Source organism: Tachyglossus aculeatus, chromosome 8 (genome assembly GCF_015852505.1).
Source record: "Tachyglossus aculeatus isolate mTacAcu1 chromosome 8, mTacAcu1.pri, whole genome shotgun sequence".
Classification (NCBI taxonomy): domain Eukaryota; kingdom Metazoa; phylum Chordata; class Mammalia; order Monotremata; family Tachyglossidae; genus Tachyglossus; species Tachyglossus aculeatus.
Window position 1 is genome coordinate 9,386,078 of NC_052073.1, and position 25,503 is coordinate 9,411,580.

The window sequence follows — 25,503 nt, forward strand, 5'->3', positions numbered from 1 at the left end:
GGGAATAGGCAGGGAGTGTTTCCCCAAGGGGCAGAGGCTGCTTTTGCCCTGATGATCAGGTTGCATCAGGGAGGCCTTCCTGGGGGAGAAAATCAAAAGTTTCAGCAAACGAGGCTCTTTCCCTGCTGTTTCAGGCCCCTGGGGAGCAATCAAGCTAAGCTTCCACATTGAGCGCTTTCTACACTCTGCAGTCTCTTTCAGTCAGTCTGGTGGGCCCTGACTTCAAAACTCTAGACTGTAAGCGTGTTGTGGGAGGGGTATGTGTCTATTTGTTATGTTGTACAGTGCTCTGCCCATAGTAACCACTCAATAAATATGATTGAATGAATGAATTCCCTCACCCTGCACCTGATATATTGGGGAAAAGAGGCCAGGAGTCTCTTAAGGGATAACGGATTATAGGAGGGGAATGTGTCTATTTGTTATGTTGTACAGTGCTCTGCCCATAGTAACCACTCAATAAATATGATTGGGAATGAATGAATTCCCTCACCCTGCACCTGATATATTGGGGAAAAGAGGCCAGGAGTCTCTTAAGGGATAATGGGTTATAGCATTTATTAAGCACTACGTGCAGAGCGCTTTACTAAGCTCGCGGAAGATTACAATGGAGTTAAAAGACCCGGTTCTCTGCCCTCGGGGAGCTTACAGTCTAGCAGGGGAGGCAGATAGTCAAATGAATTTTAGGGAAGCAAAGCCATGGAATTTAAATGTATGTACCTAAGCGCTGTGAGGCACAGGGTTGGGTTGATTAAGTGCAGAGAGGGCACAGACTCAACTTCCCCGGGATGCAGTAAAGAGGGAAGACAGGGTGGGCAGATGAGAGGTGAACCATCTTTCGGGCACGGACCAGAGTGCCCCATGAACATCCACGGAGGGGTGCCAGCCCTGTGTTGGCAGTGGTCAGTGTAGACCGACGATTCCTTCCTCCCTCTGAAGCCCTTTTTCTAGGTCCAGGATTCACTACCACTGGCCAACAAGCGTTAATCATATTATTTCTAGAGTACCTCCTGTGAGCATTGCATTAGGCACTTGGGAGAGTCCAATATAACAACCACAGACGCATTCCCTGCCCACAGCAAGCTTACAATCTAGAGGGACCTGAGAGCCCAAGCACTTAGTACGGGGCTCTGCACGCTGTAAGCGCTCGATCAATGGTATTCATTGAGCGCTCGCTATGTTCTGAGCACTATACTAAGCGCTTGGACAAATATGACTCATTCATTCAGTCAGTCAGCCGTATTTATCGAGAGCTTACTGTGTGCACAGCACTGTACTAAGCGTTTGGGAAGTAGAGCCACCTGTCGATGATGAAATTCCAGAAAGGTCCCTCAGTGATGGGCCCTGGGAAAGGTGATCACGTCCATCACATCGCTCCTCTGGCCTGGAATGCCCTCCCTCCTATCTGACAAAGACTCGTCCCGTGATTCAAATCCCTTCCAAAGGCCCATCTCCTCCAAGAGGCCTTCCCTGACCCAGCCCTCCTTTCCTCTCCTCCCCTTCCCTTCCACGTCCCCCCGACTTGCTCCCTTTATTCATCCACCTCTCCCGGCTCCACGGCACTTACATCCCTATCTGTCATTTCTTTATATTAATGCCTGTCTCCCCCTTTAGACTGTAAGCTTGTTGTGGGCAGGAAGTGTGTTTGTTGTATTATTCTATTTTACTCTCCCAAGCGTTCAGTAGAGTGCTCCGCACACAGTAAGCACTCAATAAACACTATTAAATGAAGGAAAACTGTCACGGCTTCGTCCCAGCGAAGACGCGACTCATTCATCCATTGTCAATTGTATTTATTGGATGCTTACCGGGTGCAGAGTGCTGTACTAAGCGCTTGGGAGGGTACGCATCTGTCGCTCGAGCAAAAAAAGAGCCGCGGAAGGCGTGGGCTGCTGAACTAGAGAAGTGGAGAGGAAATAGCCGCAGCTCAATGAACAGAGGCTTCTCGGGGGTCCGCGGCTGTTCGCCCCTTCTTCCGCCTCGTTGGGACCGAGTGGACGGCATTTTTGGAGTCTCTGGGGCATGTAAAATGGATCAAGCCGTAAATTCCACTCCAAATATATTTTAATACATTTGCGATTGATTTTAATATCCCCTAATCTTGGATCTAATCTGCACTGGGATCTGTGACCGTTGGGTATAAGAGCAAGCTGATTTCCAATATGCTTGGAAACGATTCTTGCTACCAGGAAAGGTCATTCATTCAATCGTGTTTACTGAGCGCTCACTGTGTGCAGAGCACTGTACTAAGCGCTTGGAAAGTACAATTCAGCAACAGATAGAGACAATCCCTTTCCATCACAGTCTAGAAGCGGGGAGACAGACAAAAGGTCACTCCCCTTAGAACTCATAATTCAATTCCAGTACTTGATCACTTCAAAATAGTTAATACAAACAAGGAGTGATAACATTGTTCTGAGGAAGGGTCTGCGTTATATCGGAAAGAACAAGGGTGAGAAGAATAAATAAACGGGAAGGGTTTGAGAACTGCGGATTTTCAGGTACTTGGATGCTGGCAGGATGGACGCATCACTAGCTTCGAAAAGTTAATGGCAAAAACCCAACCAAATAACCTGACAGGAAGGCTGGTGGCCGTGGTGGTGAAGGGGCTTTGAGGTGTACATTGGGTGGACACATCGCTTAAGCGCTTAGTACAGTGCTCTGCACACAGTAAGCGCTCAATAAATACGATTGAATGAACATCCCACCACTGAAGAACACGCCGGGCCACCATGTACATAGCTACACATCATAGAGTATAAATTATTTATTTCTATTGATGTCTGTCTCCCCCTCTTGATAATAATAGTGATTGTGGTATTTCTTAAGTGCTTACTATATGCCAGGCACTGTACTAAGCGCTTGGGTGGCTAGGGAATGCTTCTACCAATTCTGTTGTATTGGACTTTCCCAAGCGCTTAGTACAGTGCTCCGCACACAATAAGCGCTCAATAAAAATAATTGAGTGGAGAAAGAACCAACCAAGCAGCGGTTTCTTTGATAATAATAATGATGGCATTTATTAAGCGCTTACTATGTGCAAAGCACTGTTCTAAGCGCTTGGGAGGTTACAAGGTGATCACGTTGTCCCACGGGGGACTCAGTCTTAATCCCCATTTTACAGATGAGATAATTGAGGCCCAGAGAAGTGAAGTGCCTTGCCCAAAGTCACACAGCTGACAAGTGGCAGTGCTGGGATTTGAACCCATGACCTCTGACTCCAAAGCCCGGGCTCTTTCCACTGAGCCACACTGCTTCTCGCTGCTTTGATCCCTCGGGTACATTCAGCATGGCTCATTCATTCATTCAATTGTCTTTATTCAGCACTTACTGTGTGCAGAGCACTGTACTAAGCGCTTGGGAAGTACAATTTGGCAACATATAGAGACTGGTCCCTACCCAACAGTGGGCTCAGTGGAAAGAGACCGGGCTTTGGAGTCAATCAATCAATCAATTGCATTTATTGAGCGCTTACTGTGTGCAGAGCACTGTACTAAGCGCTTGGAAAGTCCAAGTTGGCAACATATAGAGACAGTCCCTACCCAACAGTGGGCTCACAGTCTAAAAGGGGGAGACAGAGAACAAAACCAAACATACTAACAAAATAAAATAAATAGAATAGCTATGTACAAGTAAAATAAATAGAGTAAGGGGTCATGGGTTCAAATCCCAGCTCTGCTAAATGCCAGCTGTGTGACTTTGGGCAAGTCACTTCACTTCTCTGTGCCTCAGTTACCTCATCTGTAAAAGGGGGATGAAGACTGTGAGCCCACCCGTGGGACAACCTGATGATGATGGCATTTGTTAAGCGCTTTCTATGTGCAAAGCACTGTTCTAAGCGCTGGGGAGGATACAAGGTGATCAGGTTGTCCCACGTGGGGCTCCCAGTCTTCATCCCCATTTTCCAGATGAGGTAACTGAGGTTCAGAGAAGTGAAGTGACTTGCCCAAGGTGTCACAGCAGATGTGTGGTGGAGCCGGGATTCGAACCCATGACCTCTGACTCCAAAGCCCGGGCTCTTTCCGCTGAGCCACGCTGCTTGTAACTCCTGCTGATCTCCTTGTAACCTCTAGCGCTTTTAGAACGGCGGTTTGCACATAGTAAGCGCTTAATAAATGCTATTATTATTATATTATTATAAATAATTATTATTAATTAATTAATAATAATAATTATTGTTATTATTACACAGTCAGAAGCCTTAAGACACTGGGGCAGTGAAGTGAGAAATGCTTCTCTCGTCATTTTAACAGACCCAGATGGGTCCAATCAATCCGTGATATTTACTGAGCGCTTACTATGTGCAGAGCACTGTACCAAGTGCTTGAGAAAGTCCAGTGCTTAGAACAGTGCTTTGCACATAGTAAGCGCTTAATAAATGCCATCATTATTATTATTCAATACAACAGAGTTAGCAGACACATTTCTGCTAATTATTATTATTATTATTATTATTATTAGGAGGGAGGCAACAAACTTGGAAGACGGGCGAAGGCGGATTTGGAAAGCTCAAGTACTCCGGGGGGACTGTTTCGGCCCGGACATCCGCTGAGGGATGTCATCAGCACCACCAGCAATAGGATTTCCTCCTTCTCTCTTTTGAAACGAAAGCAGGAAGGGGCGGCCGGCCTGCTTTGCATGAATATCTGCTCTGCCCTTCTGGTGAAATGAGCTTCTGGTAGCATTTCTCTGGAAATAGGTTCAGCCCGGGCTTTGGAGTCCGAGGTCACGGGTTCAAATCCCAGTTCTGTCACTTCACTTCTCTGGGCCTCAGTTCCCTCATCTGGAAAATGGGGATTAAGACTGTGAGCCCCCCATGCAACCTGATCACCTTGTATCCCCCCAGCGCTTAGAACAGTGCTTCGCACATAGTAAGTGCTTAACAAATGCCACCATTATTATTATTATTATTATTATTCAGAAGTCCAAGGGGGAGCGACCGGCCTACTCAACTACAGCTCATTTCCAAACAGCAAGTTTAAAAGCCTTTAGTCAGTGGAAAGAGCCCGGGCTCGGGAGTCAGAGGTCACGGGTTCAAATCCCGGCTCCGCCAACTGTCAGCTGTGGGGCTTTGGGCAAGTCACTTCTCTGGGCCTCAGTTCCCTCATCTGGAAAATGGGGATGAAAACTGTGAGCCCCCCGTGGGACAGCCTGATCACCTTGTAACCTCCCCAGGGCTTAGAACAGTGCTTTGCACATAGTAAGCGCTTAACAAATATCATCATTATTATTATTTAGTCCAACCCCAAAGAAAGCTGCCAGATTTTACTTCTCTAGCCAACGAGAGCCCCATCTCCTTATTTCTCTTTCTACAGCGTGGCTCAGTGGAAAGAGCCCAGGCTTGGGAGTCAGAGGTCATGGGTTCAAATCCCTGCTCGGCCAATTGTCAGCTGTGTGACTTTGGGCAAGTCAATTCACTTCTCTGGGCCTCAGTTCCCTCATCTGTAAAATGGGGATGAAAACTGTGAGCTCCTCATGGGACAACCTGATCACCTTGTAACCTCCCCAGCGCTTAGAACAGTGCTTTGCACAGAGTAAGCGCTTAACAGATATCATTATTATTATTATTATTGTTATTGTCTGGGCCTCAGTTACCTCATCTGTAAAATGGGGATTAAGACTGTGAGCCCCCCGGGGGACAACCTGATCACCTTGTAACCTCCCCAGCACTTAGAACAGTGCTCTGCACATAGTAAGCGCTTAATAAATGCCATCATTATTATTATTATCCCGGCTCTGCCAATCGTCAGCTGTGTGACTTTGGGCAAGTCACAACTTCTGTGTGCCTCAGTTACCTCATCTGGAAAATGGGGATTAAGACTGTGAGCCCCCTGTGGGACACCCTGATCACCTAGTGACCTCCCCAGCGCTTAGAACAGGGCTTTGCACATCGTAAGCGCTTAATAAATGCCATCATTACTATTATTACAGTCAGAAGCCTGAAGACACTGGGGCAGTGAAGTGAGAAATGCTTCTCTCATCATTTTAACAGACCCAGGTGGGTCCAATTAGTGATATTTATTGAGCGCTTACTATGTGCAGAGCACTGTACCAACTGCTTGGGAAAGTCCAGCGCTTAGAACAGTGTTTTGCACATAGTAAGCGCTTAATAAATGCCATCGTTATTATTATTCAATACAACAGAGTTAGCAGACACATTTCTGCCCCAAAGAGCTAACGGTCTCGAGGGGAGAGGGACGTTAATGGAAATAAATCTAAAATCCCCCCCCCACCGCTTCCGCAGAACAGGAGGACGAGAAGCAAACCGCACTCGGAGTCGCACATTCATTTCACCTCATTTCCTCCACGTGTTTCCTTGCCCCTGAGCCTCGACTTGCCTCATCTGCGGCTTTGGCTCCTGCGCCGGAGGGCCGCGCTGAAAGGTCACCCAAGGGACGCTAAGGAAACTCCAGCCCGAAGGAATGAGAAGCAGCCGGACCTTGTGGATACAATATGGGCGTGGGGGGCCTGGGTTCTAATCCCGGCTCCGCCACTTGTCTGCTGTGTGACCTCGGGCAAGTCACTCCTCTTCTCTGGGCCTCTGTTAACCTCATCTGGAAAATGGGGATGAAGGCTGTGAGCCCCACGTGGGACAACCTGAGATTACCTTGTCGTGGCTCAGTGGAAAGAGCCCGGGTTTTGGAGTCAGAGGTCAAGGGGGTGTGACCTTGGGCAAGTCACTCCTCTTCTCTGGGCCTCAGTTCCCTCATCTGTAAAATGGGGATGAAGACTGTGAGCCCCCCGTGGGACAACCTGATCACCTTGTATTCACCCCTAGTGCTTAGAACGGTGCTTTGCACATAGTAAGTGCTTAAAAAATGCCATTATTATTATTATTATCTACCCCAGTGCTTAGAACAGTGCTTTGCACCTAGTAAGCACTTACTAAATGCCATTATTATTATTATCTACCCCAGCGCTTAGAACAGTGCTTTGCAAATAGTAAGTGCTTAATAAATTCCATTATTATTATTATCTACCCCAGCACTTAGAACAGTGCTTTGCACATAGTAAGTGCTTAATAAATGCCATTATTACTATTATTATTATCTACCTCAGCACTTAGGACAGTGCTTTGCACATAGTAAGCGCTTAATAAATGCCATTATTCTTATTATTATCTACCCCAGCGCTTAGAACAGTGCTTTGCACATAGTAAGTGCTTAATAAATGCCATTATTACTATTATTATCATCTACCTCAGCACTTAGGACAGTGCTTTGCACATAGTAAGCGCTTAATAAATGCCATTATTATTATTATTATTATCTACCCCAGCGCTTAGAACAGTGCTTTGCACATAGTAAGTGCTTAATAAATGCCATCATTATTATTATCTACCCCAGCACTTAGAACAGTGCTTTGCACATAGTAAGTGCTTAATAAATGCTATTATTATTATTATCTACCCCAGTGCTTAGAACGGTGCTTTGCACATAGTAAGTGCTTAATAATGCCATCATTATTATCTACCCAGCGCTTAGAACAGTGCTTTGCACATAGTAAGTGCTTAATAAATGCCATTATTATTATTATTATCTACCCCAGCACTTAGAACAGTGCTTTGCACATAGTAAGCGCTTAATAAATGCCATTATTATCTACCCCAATGGTTAGAACAGTGCTTTGCACATAGTAAGTGCTTAATAAATGCCATTATTATTATTATTATCTACCCCAGTGCTTAGAACAGTGCTTGGCACATAGTAAGCGCTTAACAAATACCATAATAACTATTAGTCAGCGTGTACCACTGATTGACAGCACCCTGCTAAAAATCAGACAGCAGGAAACGCCACCCCATTTCTGAAGAGACACCACAATAAAGGACTTCAGTTCTTGAATATGTATTTTTTTTTTACTGAAAAAATCATTCATAAATTAACATACAAAAATGTACAAACACATGGGTAAATTATGTAATGACAAAGGACTATCGGTGTGAAAAGTGTGTTTCTTTTAAAACATCCTTAGATTTTCAGTGCAAAAATGTACCCCCGGCACCTCTTAAAAACATAAGAGCAAGGTCAAAAAAGGTGGTGATGAAATACGACTACCTATGGTTTCAAATGCCATCCTGAGTGGTGAACATAGAGAAGCAGTGCACATTGACTGTTGCTCAGCCGCAGGAAGGGGTTGTGGAAGAGGAGCTTTTGAGAAATTTCCCAAACACACTTGAAATAAATATTCCAGCAAATAAAACCTCCGACTGGTAAATGAGGGAAAAAATAATAATAATAAGGTCTGCGTTTTTGCACATTCTTCTTCAGCCCACAGACGGGGCTTCAAGACAAGACTGGCTTCAAGGGATTGTAAAATTTCAGCTGCCAAAATATGTACAAGGTTGTGTTTGTTGTTTTTTTGTATATTAGCATTTTTACGCCATTAACAGCACATGCGCTTGACTGTTTCTTACGATTACAGTTACTCTACAATATTTGACTTACCGGATAAAAGGCTAACAGTGCACGTTAAAGAGATGCCAATTTTCTTCTTAAAAAAAAAAAAAGGAAACTAAACGTGATTGCAAAGAAATATAAGTGATCTTCTTTGATGTCGGGAAAGACCGTTACACAATGCTGACCTCCCCGAGCATCTTTTTTGGTCCCTCAAAACAGAAGCTTGTCTTTGTCCCAACGCAAGACACACCTGATGGTAAATATCGCTCAGGCTGCGCATTTGCCTCGATAAGAGATCCGCTTAAAATATTGACCCACGGATGGGATGACCCAACCGCAACAGAGACGCCTGAGCTGGGGACTAAACCAGGTAAGAGTCTGGATTTCTTAGCTCCGCGAACTAAAAACGCTTTGGGACTAAAGAGTCAGGAGAGGAAAGGTTCGACCTTTCAACCTTTCGGAAGGACTGGGAGAAAAGGTGGGAAAAAATAAAAAGTCAAAAGCCCGACCCCCGCCCTGCCAGTGTTTTAAGTCTTTACTGCTCTGTGCTCCGTTCAAAAACGAAATAAAACTTTCTCCTCTGGGTGTAATGTTCCCTCGTGAAGGTATCCTAAAGCGCATGTGTTCAAATACTTCAAACATATGATACAGCTTACCAGCATTTCAAGGACAGCTTCCTGTACTCTCATATGAGCTGGATAAGAGATACACAGTATAACCCCGTCTTTCCTAAGTAAAATTTATCAACTCCTTAACGGAAACAAAAACTACAACAAGGTCCCCCGCCAAAAAACAACAACAAAAAACCCACACCTTCAAACAAAAGCAAACGCCTAGAGGTTGGGTTCATCACTTCCACAGCCCATGGTTGTGGAGGGTCATATGTCCATGGAACCAAATCCACAACGGCGGGGGGGACAGGGGGACACACAAACACCCCATGTAAACCATGGAAGTTAAGGAAACGGAAGGCAAATAAGGCAATTTGAAAAAAAAATAAAACCAGCAAAGTACTTCTCAAGAGGATGTACTCTCCATCACCACAATATATAAATATATTCTCGGACTCCCCTCCCTGCCCCCAGATCAATTCTGGCACTTCCCCAAAATAAGAGGTGATGAAGAGGCTTTGACGGTCCATAGAAACAGGTGGGTTTTCCACAAGGGGAAAAAGAAAGGGGCACAAACCAACATTCAGTCTGGAAATCAACTTCAAGAACGGGTAGGGGAGATGACCAGAGCGCCTGGCTTCCTGTGACTGTCCAGCCGAAGCCTCGACTCATTTCTCTTGCTCTGTTTTCGGATCGCTAAAACCGACTTTGCGGTGCGTTTCCCTGGTTAAGTTCTTAACCTGGCGCCTGGCTGAGGAGACGAGTGTAGGGGATCTGTTAAATAAATAACGGACCATCTCGCTCAAAGCTAAAACTGGCCAAGCTAGGGGAGGGGAAAAAAAAAACCTCACTGCAGGGTGGGCTACTCGGTTATAAGCGAGTCAATGCCCTCCGAGCGTTGCGGTCAACAGATGGAAACAGATGAGCATCCCCCCCAACCCCGAAGACTTGGGGTGGGCCCGGGAAGGTCCCTTTCGCCGGGGACAGAAGGGGTTTTCGGAAGCCTCCGGTCCTCCGGGCTGTGGCAACGGAGTCCGGCAGAACAGACTAGGCCCCGGGAAGGGGGCTGGGGTGGAAGGAAATGGAAGAGCTTACAAAAGGTTCAAACGAAAGACGTGTTTTTGTTCTCCCGGGGCCTAAAAGCGGCCGGGGGCAGGCGTTTCGCCCAGATGTGCCGCCACTGCCTTTCCACGGGGCCCTGCGTTTACCCAACGAGTGATCTAATATGTAAACCTCAGTCTGCATTGGAGTGAACTGTCAAATTAAATTTTTTTTAAAAAAAAAGGGGGAAAAGGCAATTTACACGGCTTATTTACACCTACACTTCTTCAAGAAGCGACTGATATATATATATATACTTCTGTGTGTATACATATATATATACTTACATATATATATGTATATATACATATATACATATATATATATATACGTCTTTCCCATTCCCTCCCCATCCCGCTGCGTACGGTAATAGAAAAAAAAAGGAAAGAAAAAGAAACCCCAAATGTGGACCAATGAAGGGTGGAGTTTGATTTGATCTTCTTGTAAAGGCAGCTGCCCCAGTAGTGGATTGGTTCCTTCGCCTCCAACGGCCAAGCGTCGATGGCAGGGCCGGACTCCACCGTGACGCGGGAACAATCCCGCCAGGGCTCAGTTCAGAGGCTGGACACTTGTTAAGGTGGGACGGAGTTGGGGAGAGGGAGGGGAGCAACGGGAAAGACCGCTGTCTTTCAGAAAGCAAGTCACGACAAGGGAGACCACGATCAAGCTGGGCCGGAAGGGTGAAGACGTTTCGGGCGGGCGCTTTTCACATCGTTATCCTTCAGAGTCTCGGGATCCTTCAGTCGGCCCCTCGCTCCTACCGTGACCCCGGCGAGTCGGCAAAAGAAAGTCTCTCACCGGGTTGCCCCTCGGCTACCGGCAGGGTAGACTGACTTTGTCTTAACTTAATATTCGTTCACCTGAGCCAGCTCTGGTGTCAAGTTTACGGTTATATTTTTATACAATGCGTCGTGTGTGACGTTCGCAAAGTAGTTCAAGTTATTGAGACCGTCCAGAACCTGCCGCTCTTTGGACTTCCTCAACAACGCGTACCTGTTCGGGAAGAAAGCACAGGCACTCTCAGTTTCAAACAGGATTTTCTGCCAGGAAGGGACCCGACTAACTCGGGAAGAGAAGCGACATGGCCTAGTGGAAGGCACACGGACCGAAGAGACGGAGGACCTGAGTTCCCATCCAGCCTCCGCCACTCACCTGCTGTAATAATAACAATAATAATGGCATTTGTTAAGCACTTACTATGTGCCAAGCACTGTTCTAAGCACTGGGGGGGGGGGATACAAGGTGATCACGTTGTCCCACATGGGGCTCATAGTCTTCATCCCCATTTTATAGATGAGGTAACTGTGGCTGCGAGACCCTGGGCAAGTCACTTCACTACCGTGGTGCCTCACTTTCCAAATCAGTAAAATGAGGATGAAATACCCATTCTACCTCCCTCTCTCAGACTGTGAGCCCCATACGGGAGAAGAAGCATGGCTCAGTGGATAGCGCATGGGTGTCGGAGCCAGAAGGACCTGTGTTCTAGTCCCGGCTCTCTCACTCGCCTGTTATGTGACCACAGGCAAGTCACTTCACTCCTCTGTGCCTCGTTTACCTCAACTGTAAAATGGTGATTACGACTGTGAGCCTCATGTGGACGGGCACCGTGTCCAACTTGATTGTCTTTTATCTACCCCACCGCTTAGTACAGTGCCTAGCACCAAGTAAGTGCTTAATAAATTCCATTTAAGAAAAAGAAGCTTGTGTGTTCGACAGAGTCTTACGAAAGGGCCCTAAGCCCACGGTTCTCTGTGAGGCACAGAACCAAAGTTAACGCCAATTGGCGCTCTACCCACCCACGTCACACTTCATATTAAGCCAATCAATCAATCAATGGTATTTTTTGAGGGCTTATCATGCGCAGAGCACTGCACTAAGCACTTGGGAAAATAATAATAATAATGGTATTAGCTAAGCGCTTACTATGTGCAAAGCAGTGTTCTAAGCGCTGGGGAGGTTACAAGGTGATCAGGTTGTCAAATGGGGGGCTCACAGTTTTAATCCCCATTTTACAGATGAGGTAACTGAGGCACAGAGAAATTAAGTGAGTTGCCCAAAGTCAAACAGCTGACAGTTGGAGGAGCTGGGGTTTGAACCCATGACCTCTGACTCCAAAGCCTGTGCTTTTTCCACTGAGCCAATCCAAGAGTTGGTAGATGCAATCCTTGCTCTCAAGAGGCTTATATTCAATCGTATTTATTGAGCGCTTACTGTGTGCAGGGCACTATACTAAGTGCTTGGGAAGTACAAGTTGGCAACGTATAGAGACGGTCCCTACCCAGCAGTGGGCTCACAGTCTAGAAGGCTTACAGTTAAATGTGAGACGGTCTCACGGGTTCGGCCATGCCTGGAAGGAGGAGTTCTACCATACCGTACAGAAAGGGCATTTTCAAAAAAAAATTATGGTATTTAAGTGCTTGCGATGCATCAGGCACTGTACAAAGCACTGGGGTCAATACAAGCTAATCAGACTGGACACAGTCCCTGCCCTACATGGGGCTCACGGTCTTAATCCCCCATTTTGCAGATGAGGGAACTGAGGCATAAAGAAGTTCAGTGACTTGTCCAAGGTCACACAGGAGACATGTGGCAGAGCTGGGATAAGAACCCGGGCCCTGTGCTTCCCAGACCTGCGTTCTTTCTACTAGACTTTCAACTAGGGACAGTTGATCAGAACTTGTGTGGTAAACGGTCTCAGGAATGCCTCCCTCCCCCATGGCCAGCCTGTCCCCCAGAGCACTAAAAATAACATCCTTGGCCAGAATGCCTGACCGTGTGGCCGTGAAAATCCAACAGCCATTTCCCTTAACCCTGAGGTGGTATCAAATGTCCCCAGACCGATCTGGGTCTCAGAGAGGGAGGAAATGAGCCCAGGTGATACTACTAATAATTATAATCACGGTATACGTTAAGCACTTACTATGTGTCAAGCACCATTCTAAGCGCTGGGGTAGATGCAATGTAATCAGGTTTGACACAGTCCCTGACCCTCATGGGGCTCACAGTCTACAAGGGGGAATTGAAGAGGTTTCTTCTTCCAGCTCACACGACAACGCAGAGAAATAGCAATCACCCACACCTACCTCCCGAGGAACTGCACTTCCCCTCGATGGTGGTGAGGAATGGACTTGTATTTGCCGGTGTCGCCTTCCGGCCGGCTCACCAAATAACCCGCGTTCTGGACTCTAACGGAGAAAGGGAGTCAGGCTTCAAAACTGCACTGGCTGAATCGGTGCAGTTGTCATCACAGAATCCTTGTTTTGAAATGTATCCCCATCCCAAACCAAGCAGCCAAAGGAAAAGGCTTCCAATTTTTTTTTTAAAGAAACCCCAACAACCAGAAAGTAATGCTTAAGTTGTGAGTCAATTTTAACTCTAGGTCAATGAGTAATCAGCGCGGGGAGAGCATGAGACCAGTTTAGACTCCAAGCAATTGAACCACTCTTTATCTGGCAAACAAAAAGCCTATTGATTGTGTTTCCAAAACAAATATTTCTTGGTGGTTTGAATATGGAGCCTTTCCTCTTCCTCAGGGAGAAAGAAAACTGGGGGCAGGAGGGATGGGGGGAAAGAAAGAAGGAGGGGGGAAGGAGGGGAGGGGAGAAGGAAGCAGGGAAAAGGGAGAGGAAAAGAGGGAATAGAAGAGAGGGGGAAGAGGAGAGGGACTAGGAGAAGAGAAGAAGGAGGAGGAGAGTGAATAAGAGAAGAGAGGGGGAAGTAGGAGAGAGAAGTTGACCGAGTTCAGTGCTGGGGACTAATTTAGCGGTGGTCCTTTCTTCCCAAGATGGCCGGCCATCTTCAAACCTAAGGCTCAAGACGGCACTCTCTCCCAAATCGGAATTGGGCTGTTGGAAGGGATCGGGATCCTCTCTCTCTCTCCCCGGCACAAATCAAGCGCAAGCACAGAAAGTCACTGTTCAGAAAGTCCCAGCCCAGCAAACGCCACCCCAGGGAAGCCTGCGAGAGGGGCCCCCGATGCCATCTACTGCTGTACCTGTTCCAAAGGTCGTCGTCTTCCCCACCCCAGCCCCAAAAGGCATTGGGAAAGCCGTTAATGTTCTGAAACTGCTCCACTGTTAAGCCGCTAACTCCGCCAAAGAACTCATTATAAGGAAGCCTAAAAGAAAACAAACCGTTCATCAAAAAGGCTTGAAGGACAGTAACATCCTCCCCATCCGGCCTGACTCTAATGAGAAACCGCCATCTTCGGCGTGCTGAGAGGCTCTGAATTCATTCATTCATTCATTCAATCGTATTTATTGAGCGCTTACTGTGTGCAGAGCACTGGACTAAGCGCTTGGGAAGTCCAAGTTGGCAACATAGAGAGACGGTCCCTACCCAACAGTGGGCTCACAGTCTCGAAGGGGGAGACAGAGAACAAAACAAAACATATTAACAAAATAAAATAGAATAAATATGCACAAATAAAATAAATAAATAGGGTAATACATTCATACAAATATATACATATATATGATAAATATGATATGATAAATACAATTGATTGATATATACAGGTGCTGTGGGGAGGGGAAGGAGGTAAGGCGGCCTGGCCAACTGGCCACCTGAGTCTCTCCCGCTAACAATGCCATACAACAAGGCAATCAGAGTCCATCCTGCATTTTTTCTCCCTCTCCCGCTCTTCCTCACTGCCCCCTTTTCCTTTTTCTGTCTCCACCCCCCACCGCACCAAAACACACACACACACACACACACACACACACACACACAAAAGAAAAAAAACAACACTTACAGATACATATACTTATCCAGTTTGGTAGCAAAATGCCTTGGCATCTGTCCACAGCCATAATAATTACGATCACTTTCCGGTATATGATCGACATCGTGGAAGATCAAACAGTCCCACTCCAAGTCCTTCATTGCTTCGCGAAAGCCAACGTTGAAGAGCATGGCACGATTAAAGGGCTGGGTACCAGCCTGTGGAACAGAGTTGGTTTGGTCGGGGGCTTTTCAGTAGACTTCTGGAGGCCCACTTTCCCTGCCCTAAGCTTCCCGAAGAGGTTGCAAATGGAGGAACCCTAAATATTATGTTGACCCTGTACACGTTTGGCAGCCAAAAAAATCACCGTAATGTTGACATCTGGCACTAAGCAATCATGCTCTCCAACCCCAGTCAAATAAACAATGAGATCTGGTGTTCATTCTAACCAACGTGTCCTCTATTAATTCCACTTACCAATGAACTCTTAGAGAAGCAGCATAACGTAGTGGAGAGTGGCCTTATAATAGTAGTAATAATTGGGGTATTTGTTAAGCACTGACTGTGAGGCAAGCCCTGGGGTAGGCTTCTAGACTGTGAGCCCGATGTTGGGTAGGAACCGTCTCTATATGTCGCCAATTTGTACTTCCCAAGCGCTTAGTACAGTGTTCTGCACACAGTAGGCGCTCAATAAATACAATTGAATGAATGAATGAATGAATAAGGCAATCAGGTCGGACCCAGTTCCCGTCCCCCGTGGTGCTCACAGTCTTATTCCCCATTTTACAGATGAGGTAACAGACACAGAGAAGTGAAGTGCCTTGCCCAAGGTTACACAGCAAACCTATGAAGAACCCGAGATTAGAACTCACGTCCTCTGATTCCCAAGCAAGTGCTCTTTCCACTACTTCCCCGCTGTGTGACCTTGGGCAAGTCACTTCACTTCTCAAGGCCTCTGATTTCTCATCTATAAAATGGGGTACTGAACACTGATTCGCCCTCCCCGCCCCCCAGAATATAAGCCCCAGGTGGGACAGGGATTGGGTCCGTAACAACCTCTAGACTGTAAGCTTGTTGTGGGCAGGGAACATGTCCATCAAATCCGATACTCTCCTGCATCTACCCCAGGGCTTAGAACCGCACTTGACAAATGGTAAGTGCTTTTAACGAAAGCCACAGTTATCATCATCGGTTGGGAGAATTAGAAGAGTTTTGCTTTGTTATTTTTTTAAGTTTTTAAGTTTAAGTGTTCTCTCAACACCACGTAGCTGAAGGCAAATAATTTGGTGGCTTTGAAGAACTCAGTTCTGGCCAGTTGTGACTTAGTGGACTGACAAAGACCCAAGTGACAGAGCTCCCGGTCAAAGAGGACACTGTATTGGATGGATCCGTGTGGCCAACTTGTACTTCCCAAGTGCTTAGTACAGTGCTCTGCACACAGTAAGCTCTCAATAAACACAACTGAATGAATGAATGAATGAATGATTCTTGGGCGGGTTTACTCCAGGAGTCGGGATCAGACGAATAAAAACGTGAGGGCTCAGTCTGATCCTTACCAGCAATCAATCAATCAATCGGTGGTACCTACTGAGCGCTTACTGTGTGCAGAGAACAGTAGACTGTGAGCCCACTGTTGGGTAGGGACTGTCTCTATATGTTGCCAGCTTGTACTTCCCAAGCGCTTAGTACAGTGCTCTGCACACAGTAAGCGCTCAATAAATACGACTGATTGATTGATTGATTGGGAGAGTATTGGATTTGGTGGACACGTTCCCTGCCCGCAACAAGCTTACAATCTAGAGCTCATGATGTGATTTCCGGGAGGATCTTTGGCGGCCTACAAGGGGAGAGTCCACTGATCTCCGTCTGGGATTCCTACTGCCTGAGCCAAAATCCCACTGAGAAAAGGGGCTCCAAGTTATTTTCTATCGACCTTTCCAGACCCTCCTTTGTGTTGGAACCACCCACATCTCAAGACTTTCGTTTTCTTCCCCGTACGCGAGCTCCCGGAAAAAAATGTGCATGGAACCACCACTGGAGCAGACACCCTTCACAATAAGGGCCCTTGTTCCCCGGTTCTGGTTCAGGCCTCGGGCAAACAAAGCGCCCATCCTCTACTCGGGCAACAACCACGAGGTAACCCAACAACCGCCCGATCGAACGATTCCTGTTTTGCTGCTCTTAGGCCGGGGAGGGAATACCGGGAAACCAGAGTAGGCACGGGAGTGAGAAGGGTGGGGAAAAAACCAAATCTATCCCCACTTACTTGCTCGATCACGTAAAACGCAAACTGTAGCCGCTGGCGCTGCAGCATGGGAATTAGGTGTCTGAAGAGAACCGGCAGGTGCTCGTAGCGGTTCCGGAACGGAATGAGAATCGCCACCTGGGAAAAGTCCCGGACAAGAGAGCGCGTGCCCGGCATGGTTAATTCACTGCCGCACCCCCCCAGTTTCCCTCGGCCGCCGAACCCTGAACCCCAGGATCGGCCACCCGACGACAAGTTGGTTTGAGGAGGCTGTCCCGCCATCAAACCAGAAGCCGCTTCTCAAGTAGCGGCTTTCGAAAAACCTCAGCCCCCCCCCCCAACGTAAGGCCCATTGTGAGAGGTGCTTTGGGTTAAAGGCATTTAGGCCAACGAATGCCTTTTTCACTGACAGAGTCAAGGAGAAGATCATTTACTATTTTGACTTTTAGACTGTGAGCCCACTGTAGGGTAGGGACTGTCTCTATATGTTGCCAACTTGTACTTCCCAAGCGCTTAGTACAGTGCTCTGCACACAGTAACCGCTCAATAAATATGATTGATTGATTGATTGATCCCCATTTTCCAGATGAGGGAACTGAGGCCCAGAGAAGTGAAGTGACTTACCCAAAGTCGCCCAGCTGACAAGTGGCAGAGCGGGATTTGAACCCACGACCTCTGACTCCAAAGCCCGGGCTCTTCCCACCGAGCCCCGCTGAGCCCCCCATTGTCCTGCATAAGCAACCCCGTCCCCCAAAAGACACGCTGCGAACCGTTACGTTAATTTCCCGAAGAGCCAACTCTCTGACATGGAGGCTTTCCGCGTGACTTCCTTATAATTACCCTGACGCGTGGTCAACCAACATGCTAGTCAGAGAGGCCAGTGGCATTCTGGAAGCGCTCACTGCGTGCAGAGCACTGTACTAAGCGCAAATGAAGGCCCTTTCCACAGCGGGGAAAGATGGTCTAGTGGTCTGTTGTCGCGTTGTACTCTCTGCTCTGCACACAGTAAGCGCTCAGATATAATTGACTGACTGGAATAAGAAAAGACCCATGTAAAAGTGGAACAAGGGGGTAGGGAGGAGATAGCCATTAATAATAATAATAATAATGATGGCATTTGTTAAGCGCTTACTATGTGCGAAGCACTGTTCTAAGCGCTGGGGTGATCAGGTTGTCCCACGGGGGGCTCACAGCCTTAATTGAGACTTCCCCTCCCCTCCATCTTCTTTCCCCCCATCATCAATCAATCAATCAATCGTATTTATTGAGCGCTTACTGTGTGCAGAGCACTGTACTAAGCGCTTCATCATCTCCCACCTCATCCCTCACCTCGAATTCTGGCCCTCTGCCATTTCCAGGCCCCAGGGGTTTCTGGGCCCGACCTCTTCTTCATTCATCCTCTCTTCCTCCCTTCAAGGCCCTACTGAGAGCTCACCTCCTCCAGGAGGCCTTCCCAGACTGAGCCCCTTCCTTCTTCTCCCCCTCGTCCCCCTCTCCATCCCCCCATCTTACCTCCTTCCCTTCCCCACAGCACCTGTATATATGCATATATGTTTGTACATATTTATTACTCTATTTATTTATTTATTTTACTTGTACATATCTATTCTATTTATTTTATTTTGTTAGTATGCTTGGTTTTGTTCTCTGTCTCCCCCTTTTAGACTGTGAGCCCACTGTTGGGTAGGGACCGTCTCTATACGTTGCCAACTTGTACTTCCCAAGCGCTTAGTACAGTGCTCTGCACACAGTAAGCGCTCAATAAATACGATTGATGATGATGATGATGATTACCCAATCTCCTGGGAGTGAAGGAGAACAGGGAGTAGATGGCGGCTAATCGGACCAACAGGTGAGTATGGAGGAAATAGCCTCCATATAGACTGTCTCTATATGTTGCCAACTTATACTTCCCAAGTGCTTAGTACAGTGCTCTGCACACAGTAAGCGCTCAATAAATACGATTGATATTGATTGATTGATTGATTGATAGCCATTAGCAAGTCATTTGCGAGTGAAGGCGAAGAGAGGATTAACGGCGGATTAACCAGTCTCGAGTACTGGAGGGAGAGTCAAGGAGAGGCCTATCCATTCCATTTCTACGAGTGGAAGGCAATCTGCTACAAGCCAAAACTCACCCGTGCTGGCATGGAAAATTGTCAAGGGTGGACACACAAGTCTGTGGACGGAAGAGGCAGGAGTAAACCCCGTCCGTATTTTTCCCAAGAAACCTATGGATCCACCGCCAGGATGACTGCCGTTGGAGGTGGGGCATTTGGGGAGAGATCATCATCAATCGTGTTTATTGAGCGCTTACTATGTGCAGAGCGCTGTACTCTAAGCGCTTGGGAAGTACAAACTGGCAACATATAGAGACAGTCCCTACCCAACAGTGGGCTCACAGTCTAAAAGCGGGAGACAAAACCAAACATACTAACAAAATAAAATAAATAGAATAGATATGTACGAGTAAAATAAATAAATAGAGTAATAAATATGTACAAACATATATCCAGGTGCTGTGGGGAAGGGAAGGAGGTAAGAAGGGGGGGATGGAGAGGGGGACGAGGGGGAGAGGAAGGAAGGGGCTCAGTCTGGGAAGGCCTCCTGGAGGAGGTGTGCCCACGGAGTCGCCCACGACTCAACGGGCACAAGACAAGAACAACCCTCTGACGGTCCACTTTACCTTCCACCGAGGCACACAATCGCTAGGCCGCCAATGCCCTCCGAGCTTGATGGCAGGGTCCCTAGCGAAGAACTCGTGGATGTCGTCCATTCTGATTTCACTCATGTTTATATCTATTGGGCCCTCTGAAAGGGAAAAGAAAGCACGGTGAGCCATTCCGCTGCCACCCAAGTGCCCACCATTTCAACGCGGGTGGGATTCCCACTGTTCCCCGATGCTACAGGGGCGGCGTGGCCTAGTGGATACAGCACAGTCCTGGGAGTCAGAGGACTTGGGTACAGTAACCATTATGGTATTTGTTAAGTGTTTATTATCCGCCAGGTGCCGAAGGACAAACACATTAGTCAAGTTGGACCCAATCCCTGTAGCACACAGGGCTCACAGTCTAAGATGGAGGGAGAACGCTGAATTCCCCCTTTCACACCGTGGAAACCGAGGCCCAGGGAAGTTAAATGACTTTTCCAAGGTCACACAGCGGGTGTGGCTCAGTGGGAAGGGCCCGGGCTTGGAAATCAGAGGTCATGAGTTCTAATCCCTTCTAGACTGTGAGCCCGCTGTTGGGTAGGGACCGTCTCTATATGTTGCTAACTTGTACTTCCCAAGAGCTTAGTACAGTGCTCTGCACACGGTAAGCGCTCAATAAATACAATTGATTGATTGATTAATCCTATCTAGACTGTTAGCCTGCTGTTGGGTAGGGACCATCTCTATATGTTGCTAACTTGTACTTCCCAAGCGCTTAGTACAGTGTTCTGCACATGGTAAGCGCTCAATAAATATGATTGATTGATTGATTGATTAATCCCTTCTAGACTGTGAGCCTGCTGTTGGGTAGGGATCGTCTCTCTATGTTGCTAACTTGTACTTCCCAAGTGCTTAGTACAGTGCTCTGCACATGGTAAGCGCTCAATAAATACGATTGAATAATTGAATGAATGAATAATCCCGAACCCACCACATGTCAGCTGTGTGACCTTGGGCAAGTCACTTAAGTTCGCTGAGCCTCAGTTACTTCACCTGTAAAATGGGGAGTAAGACTATGAGCCCCCAGTGGGACAACCTGATCACCTCGGATCTCCCCAGCGCTTAGAACAGTGCTTTGCACAGAATAAGCGCTTAACAAATACTATTATTATTATTATTAAGTGGTGGAGCCAGGATTAGAACACTGACTCTCAGGCCTGTGCTCTTTCCACTAGGCCGTGCCGCTCCTCAATAAAAATGAACTTTAAAAAAAAGAATTTCAGATGGGAGATTAAATCAATCCAAAAAATAAAATAAAACCACCAAATCAAGGCCTAAGCTTGCCTTGTCTCAAAGGCAACGGCTTTGCAATCTGGTATCTCACAGGAAGCGCTCGATAAATACGGCTGAATGAATGGAAAGCAAGTACGACAGCAACGGGGAGACCAAGAGGTGCGCCGTGGCTCAGAGGAGAGAGCCCGGGCTTTGGAGTCGGAGGTCATGGGTTCAAATCCCGGCTCGCTGTGTGACTTTGGGCAAGTCACTTCACTTCTCTGGGCCTCGGTGACCTCATCCGGAAAACGGGGATGAAGACTGTGGGCCCCACGTGGGACAACGTGATCACCTTGTAACCTCCCCAGGGCTTAGGACGGTGCTGTGCACATAGTAAGCGCTTTACAAATGCCATCATTATTAACACCCCACATTCCAAGGCGAAGAAGAGACACCAACCTCAAATCCCCCCTCTGCAAAGGCCCGTGCCCGAAGAACCGCTTCCCGGCATCGGAACTCCCGGTTCGCTTTTCGGTCACGGCATTCCTACGCCCGTCCCTGAATCCCGAAATCACCGGACAACAGAGAGTGGGGGGCAGAGGGTCGGGGACTACTCACTCATAGAAGGGAGCCTTTCGGGGCAGGTATGGTTTGAAAAGTAAGTAAAGTCCTCAGGAAGAAAAGTTGTGGTTTGCACAAAGGTTTCACTGTGGTTCAAGTCAAGAGGATAATCTGGGAAAGCAAAAAAGAACACAGCCAGGTCACAAGCTTTGCATCAGTCTGAGCTCGGGAAAACGGAGGCCTTACATTCGAACCAACTTGAGTCGTTTCTTAGAGTCAGTCGAGTGCAGGCGCAAAAGTTGGAACAGATCAACACTCTGGAAAGAATTTTGCAACTCCATCGCTCCCTCCAAAGCTTTTTACAAGATGGGGTGTTTCTCCAGGAGTTTCCCCCCGCAACGTTCGCCAAAGATAATAAGAGTGACCCACCTAATGGTGATGTACCCCAAAAGTCTAATCTAGTAATCTAATGCTAAAAGGAGCATCACGGATGGTGGAATTTGTTATCTGCCCAGATGGCTCCATTAATTGCTTTTCATTACATTACAAATTCCTGGAGGAGTTCTGTTTGATCGAAAGTGCTTAGTATAGTGCTCTGTTTTTAATAGGGGCTCAATTAATAATAATAATAACGGCATTTATTAAGCGCATACTATGTGCAAAGCACTGTTCTGAGCGCTGGGGTAGATACAAGGTAATCAAGTTGTCCCACATGGGGCTCACAGGCTTAATCCCCATTTTACAGATGAGGTAACAGGCACAGAGAAGTTAAGTGACTTGCCCAAAGTCACGCAGCTGACAATTGGTAGAGTCGGGATTTGAACCCATGACCTCTGACTCCCAAGCCCGGGCTCTTTCCACTGAGCCACGCTGCTTCTCTATGTACATATCTATCCTATTTTATTTTGTTAATATGTTTGGTTTTGTTCTCTGTCTCCTCCTTCTAGACTGTGAGCCCACTGTTGGGTAGGGACTGTCTCTACATGTTGCCAACTTGGACTTCCCAAGCGCTTAGTACAGTGCTCTGCACACAGTAAGCGCTCAATAAATACGATTGATTGATTGAGTGCCACGCACTAGCTCGTTGTGGGCAGGGAATGTGTCTGTTGTTGTACTTTTTCTCTTCCAAGCACTTAGTATAGTGTTTTGCACATAGTAAGCACTCAGTAAGTACAACAATGTATGACAGGGATTATGCCCAATCTGCTTATCCTAACTTTAGCACAGCACAGCCTCCCAAAGGACAATCTAGCCATCTCGATTTGGCTTTCTTTGGCTCTTTTTCCCTTGTCATTGGACATATCTATTTATTTTATTTTGTTAATATGTTTGGTTTTGTTCTCTGTCTCCCCCTTCAAGACTGTGCGCCCACTGTTGGGTAGGGACCGTCTCTATATGTTGCCAACTTGGACTTCCCAAGCACTTAGTACAGTGCTCTGCACACCGTAAGCGCTCAATAAATACGACTGAATGAGTGAATGAATGAATGAATACAAGGTGATCGGGTTGTCCCTCGGGGGGCTCACAGTCTTCATCCCCATTTTCCAGATGAGGGAACTGAGGCCCAGAGAAGTGAAGTGACTTGCCCAAAGTCACACGGCCGACAGTGGGCGGAGCCGGGATTTGAACCCACGACCTCGGACTCCAAAGCCCGGGCTCTTTCCACTGAGCCACGCTGCTTCTTTTTAAGAGCAGGAATTTCAAGAAGATTGACAAAGGAAAGAGGGGAAATGAAAATGAGGCCGCAACAAACGGTACGACGCGGCGAGGGGCAATTTTGGGGGGCACAAAAGGTGGAAAAGATGGTGGGTTACTTCCTGACCCACGCAGCCACCGTCTCAGACATGAGACTTTTGGTTTCAAGATGACAGTAGTGAGCCTTGATCTATTAATGGTGTATACTTTCAGTTTGGAAGAAGGAAGAGGAGTGTGGTGGTGTTTGTTTTTTTTTGACGGGGTGTATGTGTCTGTGGAGCTAAGGGGGCCACCACGTTTGTGACCCAAAATATAAAATTAATTCTTCCCCCATCACCTAGGACTAAAAATTCCTTGAAAGCCGGGATCCTATCTACCAACTCCGTCGTGTTGCATTCTCCCAGCTGCTTAGTAATAATTATAATAATAATAATGATGGCATTTATTAAGCGCTTACTATGGGTAAAGCACTGTTCTAAGCGCTGGGGAGATTACATGGTGATCAGATTGTCCCTCACAGTCTTAATCCCCATTTTACAGATGAGGTAACTGAGGCACAGAAAGGTTAAGTGACTTGCCCAACTATCAATCATATTTATTGAGCACTTACTGTGTGCAGAGCACTGTACTAAGCACTTGGGAAGTACACAGAGCTCTGTACAGGGTAAGCACTCAGTGAACACCACTGACTGATCATCATCTTCCAGATTATCGACTGTTCTTCTTGGGCACGTCAAGCGCTTAGTACAGTATCAAGCACCTAGTACAGCGCTTTGCCTACAGTACGCGCTCAATAAATACGATTGAATGAATTATTCCTTCCAGGAGACTGAAGCAGAGAAAAGATCCAGCCCGTCATGAAGCAGCGTGGCTCAGTGGAAAGAGCCCGGGCTTTGGAGTCAGGGGTCATGGGTTCGAATCCCGGCTTCACCACGTGTCCGCTGTGTGACCTTGGGCAAGCCACTTAACTTCTCTGAGCCTGTTACCTCATCTGTAAAAATGGGGATTAAGACTGTGAGCCCCACGTGAGACAACTTGATCACACTGTACCCCCATGCTGGAACCCATGGTGGAGCCGGGATTGGAACCCATGACCTCTGACTCCAAAGCCCGTGCTCTTTCCACAGAGCCGCGCTGCTTCTCTAGCCACAGGGGAGACAGACAAAAACATGTGGACAGGTGTCAGGTCAACAGAATAAATAAAAATAAAGCTAGATGCACATGATTAACAAAATAAATAGAACTGAAAATATGTGGAAGTAAAATAAATAGTGTAATAAATCTGTACGAACATACGTACAGGTGCTGTGGGGAGGGGAAGGAGGTAGGGCGGGGGGGATGGGGAGGAGGAGAGGAAAAAGGGGGCTCAGTCTGGGAAGGCATCCTGGAGGAGGTGAGCTCTCAGTAGGAAAACTATGGAACGCTTCACGAATTTGCGTGCAAATGTTTCTCTTGAGGCCCCAAACGTCCTTCTAAATAACAACAATAATAATAATTGTGGTATTTGTTAAGCGCTGACTATACGCCAGGCACTGGAGTGCATACAGGAAAATCGGGTTGGTCCCATGTGGGACTCACAGTCTCAATCCATTTTACAGATGAGGTAACAGGCATTGAGAAGTTAAGTCACTTGCCCAAGTCACACAGTAGGCAAGTGGCGGAGTTGGGATTAGAACCCATGACCCTTCTAAACTAACAACAATTTTACCCTCCTTACATATATACATTTCTCAGTGTGTGGAGAAAAATGAAGCTTCTGTACCAAGACCTCCAAAGGGTTTCCCAGAAAATGTTGCTGGATCATTTTAACTCCATGTATTTTCCAGAACAAATCGGATTGAGCTTTAAGAAAGATCAAGGAATTCCTCTCCAGGTAACAAAATGATAATCATTCATTCATTCAATCGTATTTATTGAGCGCTTACCGTGTGCAGAGCACTGTACTAAGCGCTTGGGAAGTACAAGCTGGCAACATATAGAGACGGTCCCTACCCAAAAACGGGCTCATAGTCTAAATAATAATAATAATGTTGGTATTAAGCGCTTACTATGTGCCAAGCACTGTTCTAAGAGCTGGGGTACATAGAAGGTCGTCAGGCTGTCCCACGTGGGGCTCACAGTCTTAATCCCCATTTTACAGATGAGGGAACTGAGGCCCAGAGAAGTCAAGTGACTTGCCCAAAGTCACACAGCTGACAAGCGGCAGAGCCAGGATTAGAACCCAAGACCTCTGACTCCCAAGCCCG

General features: G+C 47.0%; 1 protein-coding gene across 1 annotated transcript in view; it reads right to left on the reverse strand.

Annotated features, from left to right (window-relative positions):
* Nucleotides 1-10,460: 10,460 nt before the first annotated feature.
* B4GALT5 (beta-1,4-galactosyltransferase 5) overlaps nucleotides 10,461-25,503 on the reverse strand; it is a 90,329-nt gene continuing 75,286 nt past the window's right edge. Inside the window, exons 3-9 of the mRNA XM_038750358.1 lie at nucleotides 21,620-21,733; nucleotides 19,766-19,890; nucleotides 17,101-17,217; nucleotides 14,865-15,052; nucleotides 14,106-14,228; nucleotides 13,195-13,296; nucleotides 10,461-11,104 (exon numbers count right to left, since the gene is read on the reverse strand). Of these exons, the coding sequence (XP_038606286.1) occupies nucleotides 10,957-11,104; nucleotides 13,195-13,296; nucleotides 14,106-14,228; nucleotides 14,865-15,052; nucleotides 17,101-17,217; nucleotides 19,766-19,890; nucleotides 21,620-21,733 (917 nt within the window). The 3' untranslated portion in view covers nucleotides 10,461-10,956. The remainder of the gene's footprint in view (nucleotides 11,105-13,194; nucleotides 13,297-14,105; nucleotides 14,229-14,864; nucleotides 15,053-17,100; nucleotides 17,218-19,765; nucleotides 19,891-21,619; nucleotides 21,734-25,503) is intronic.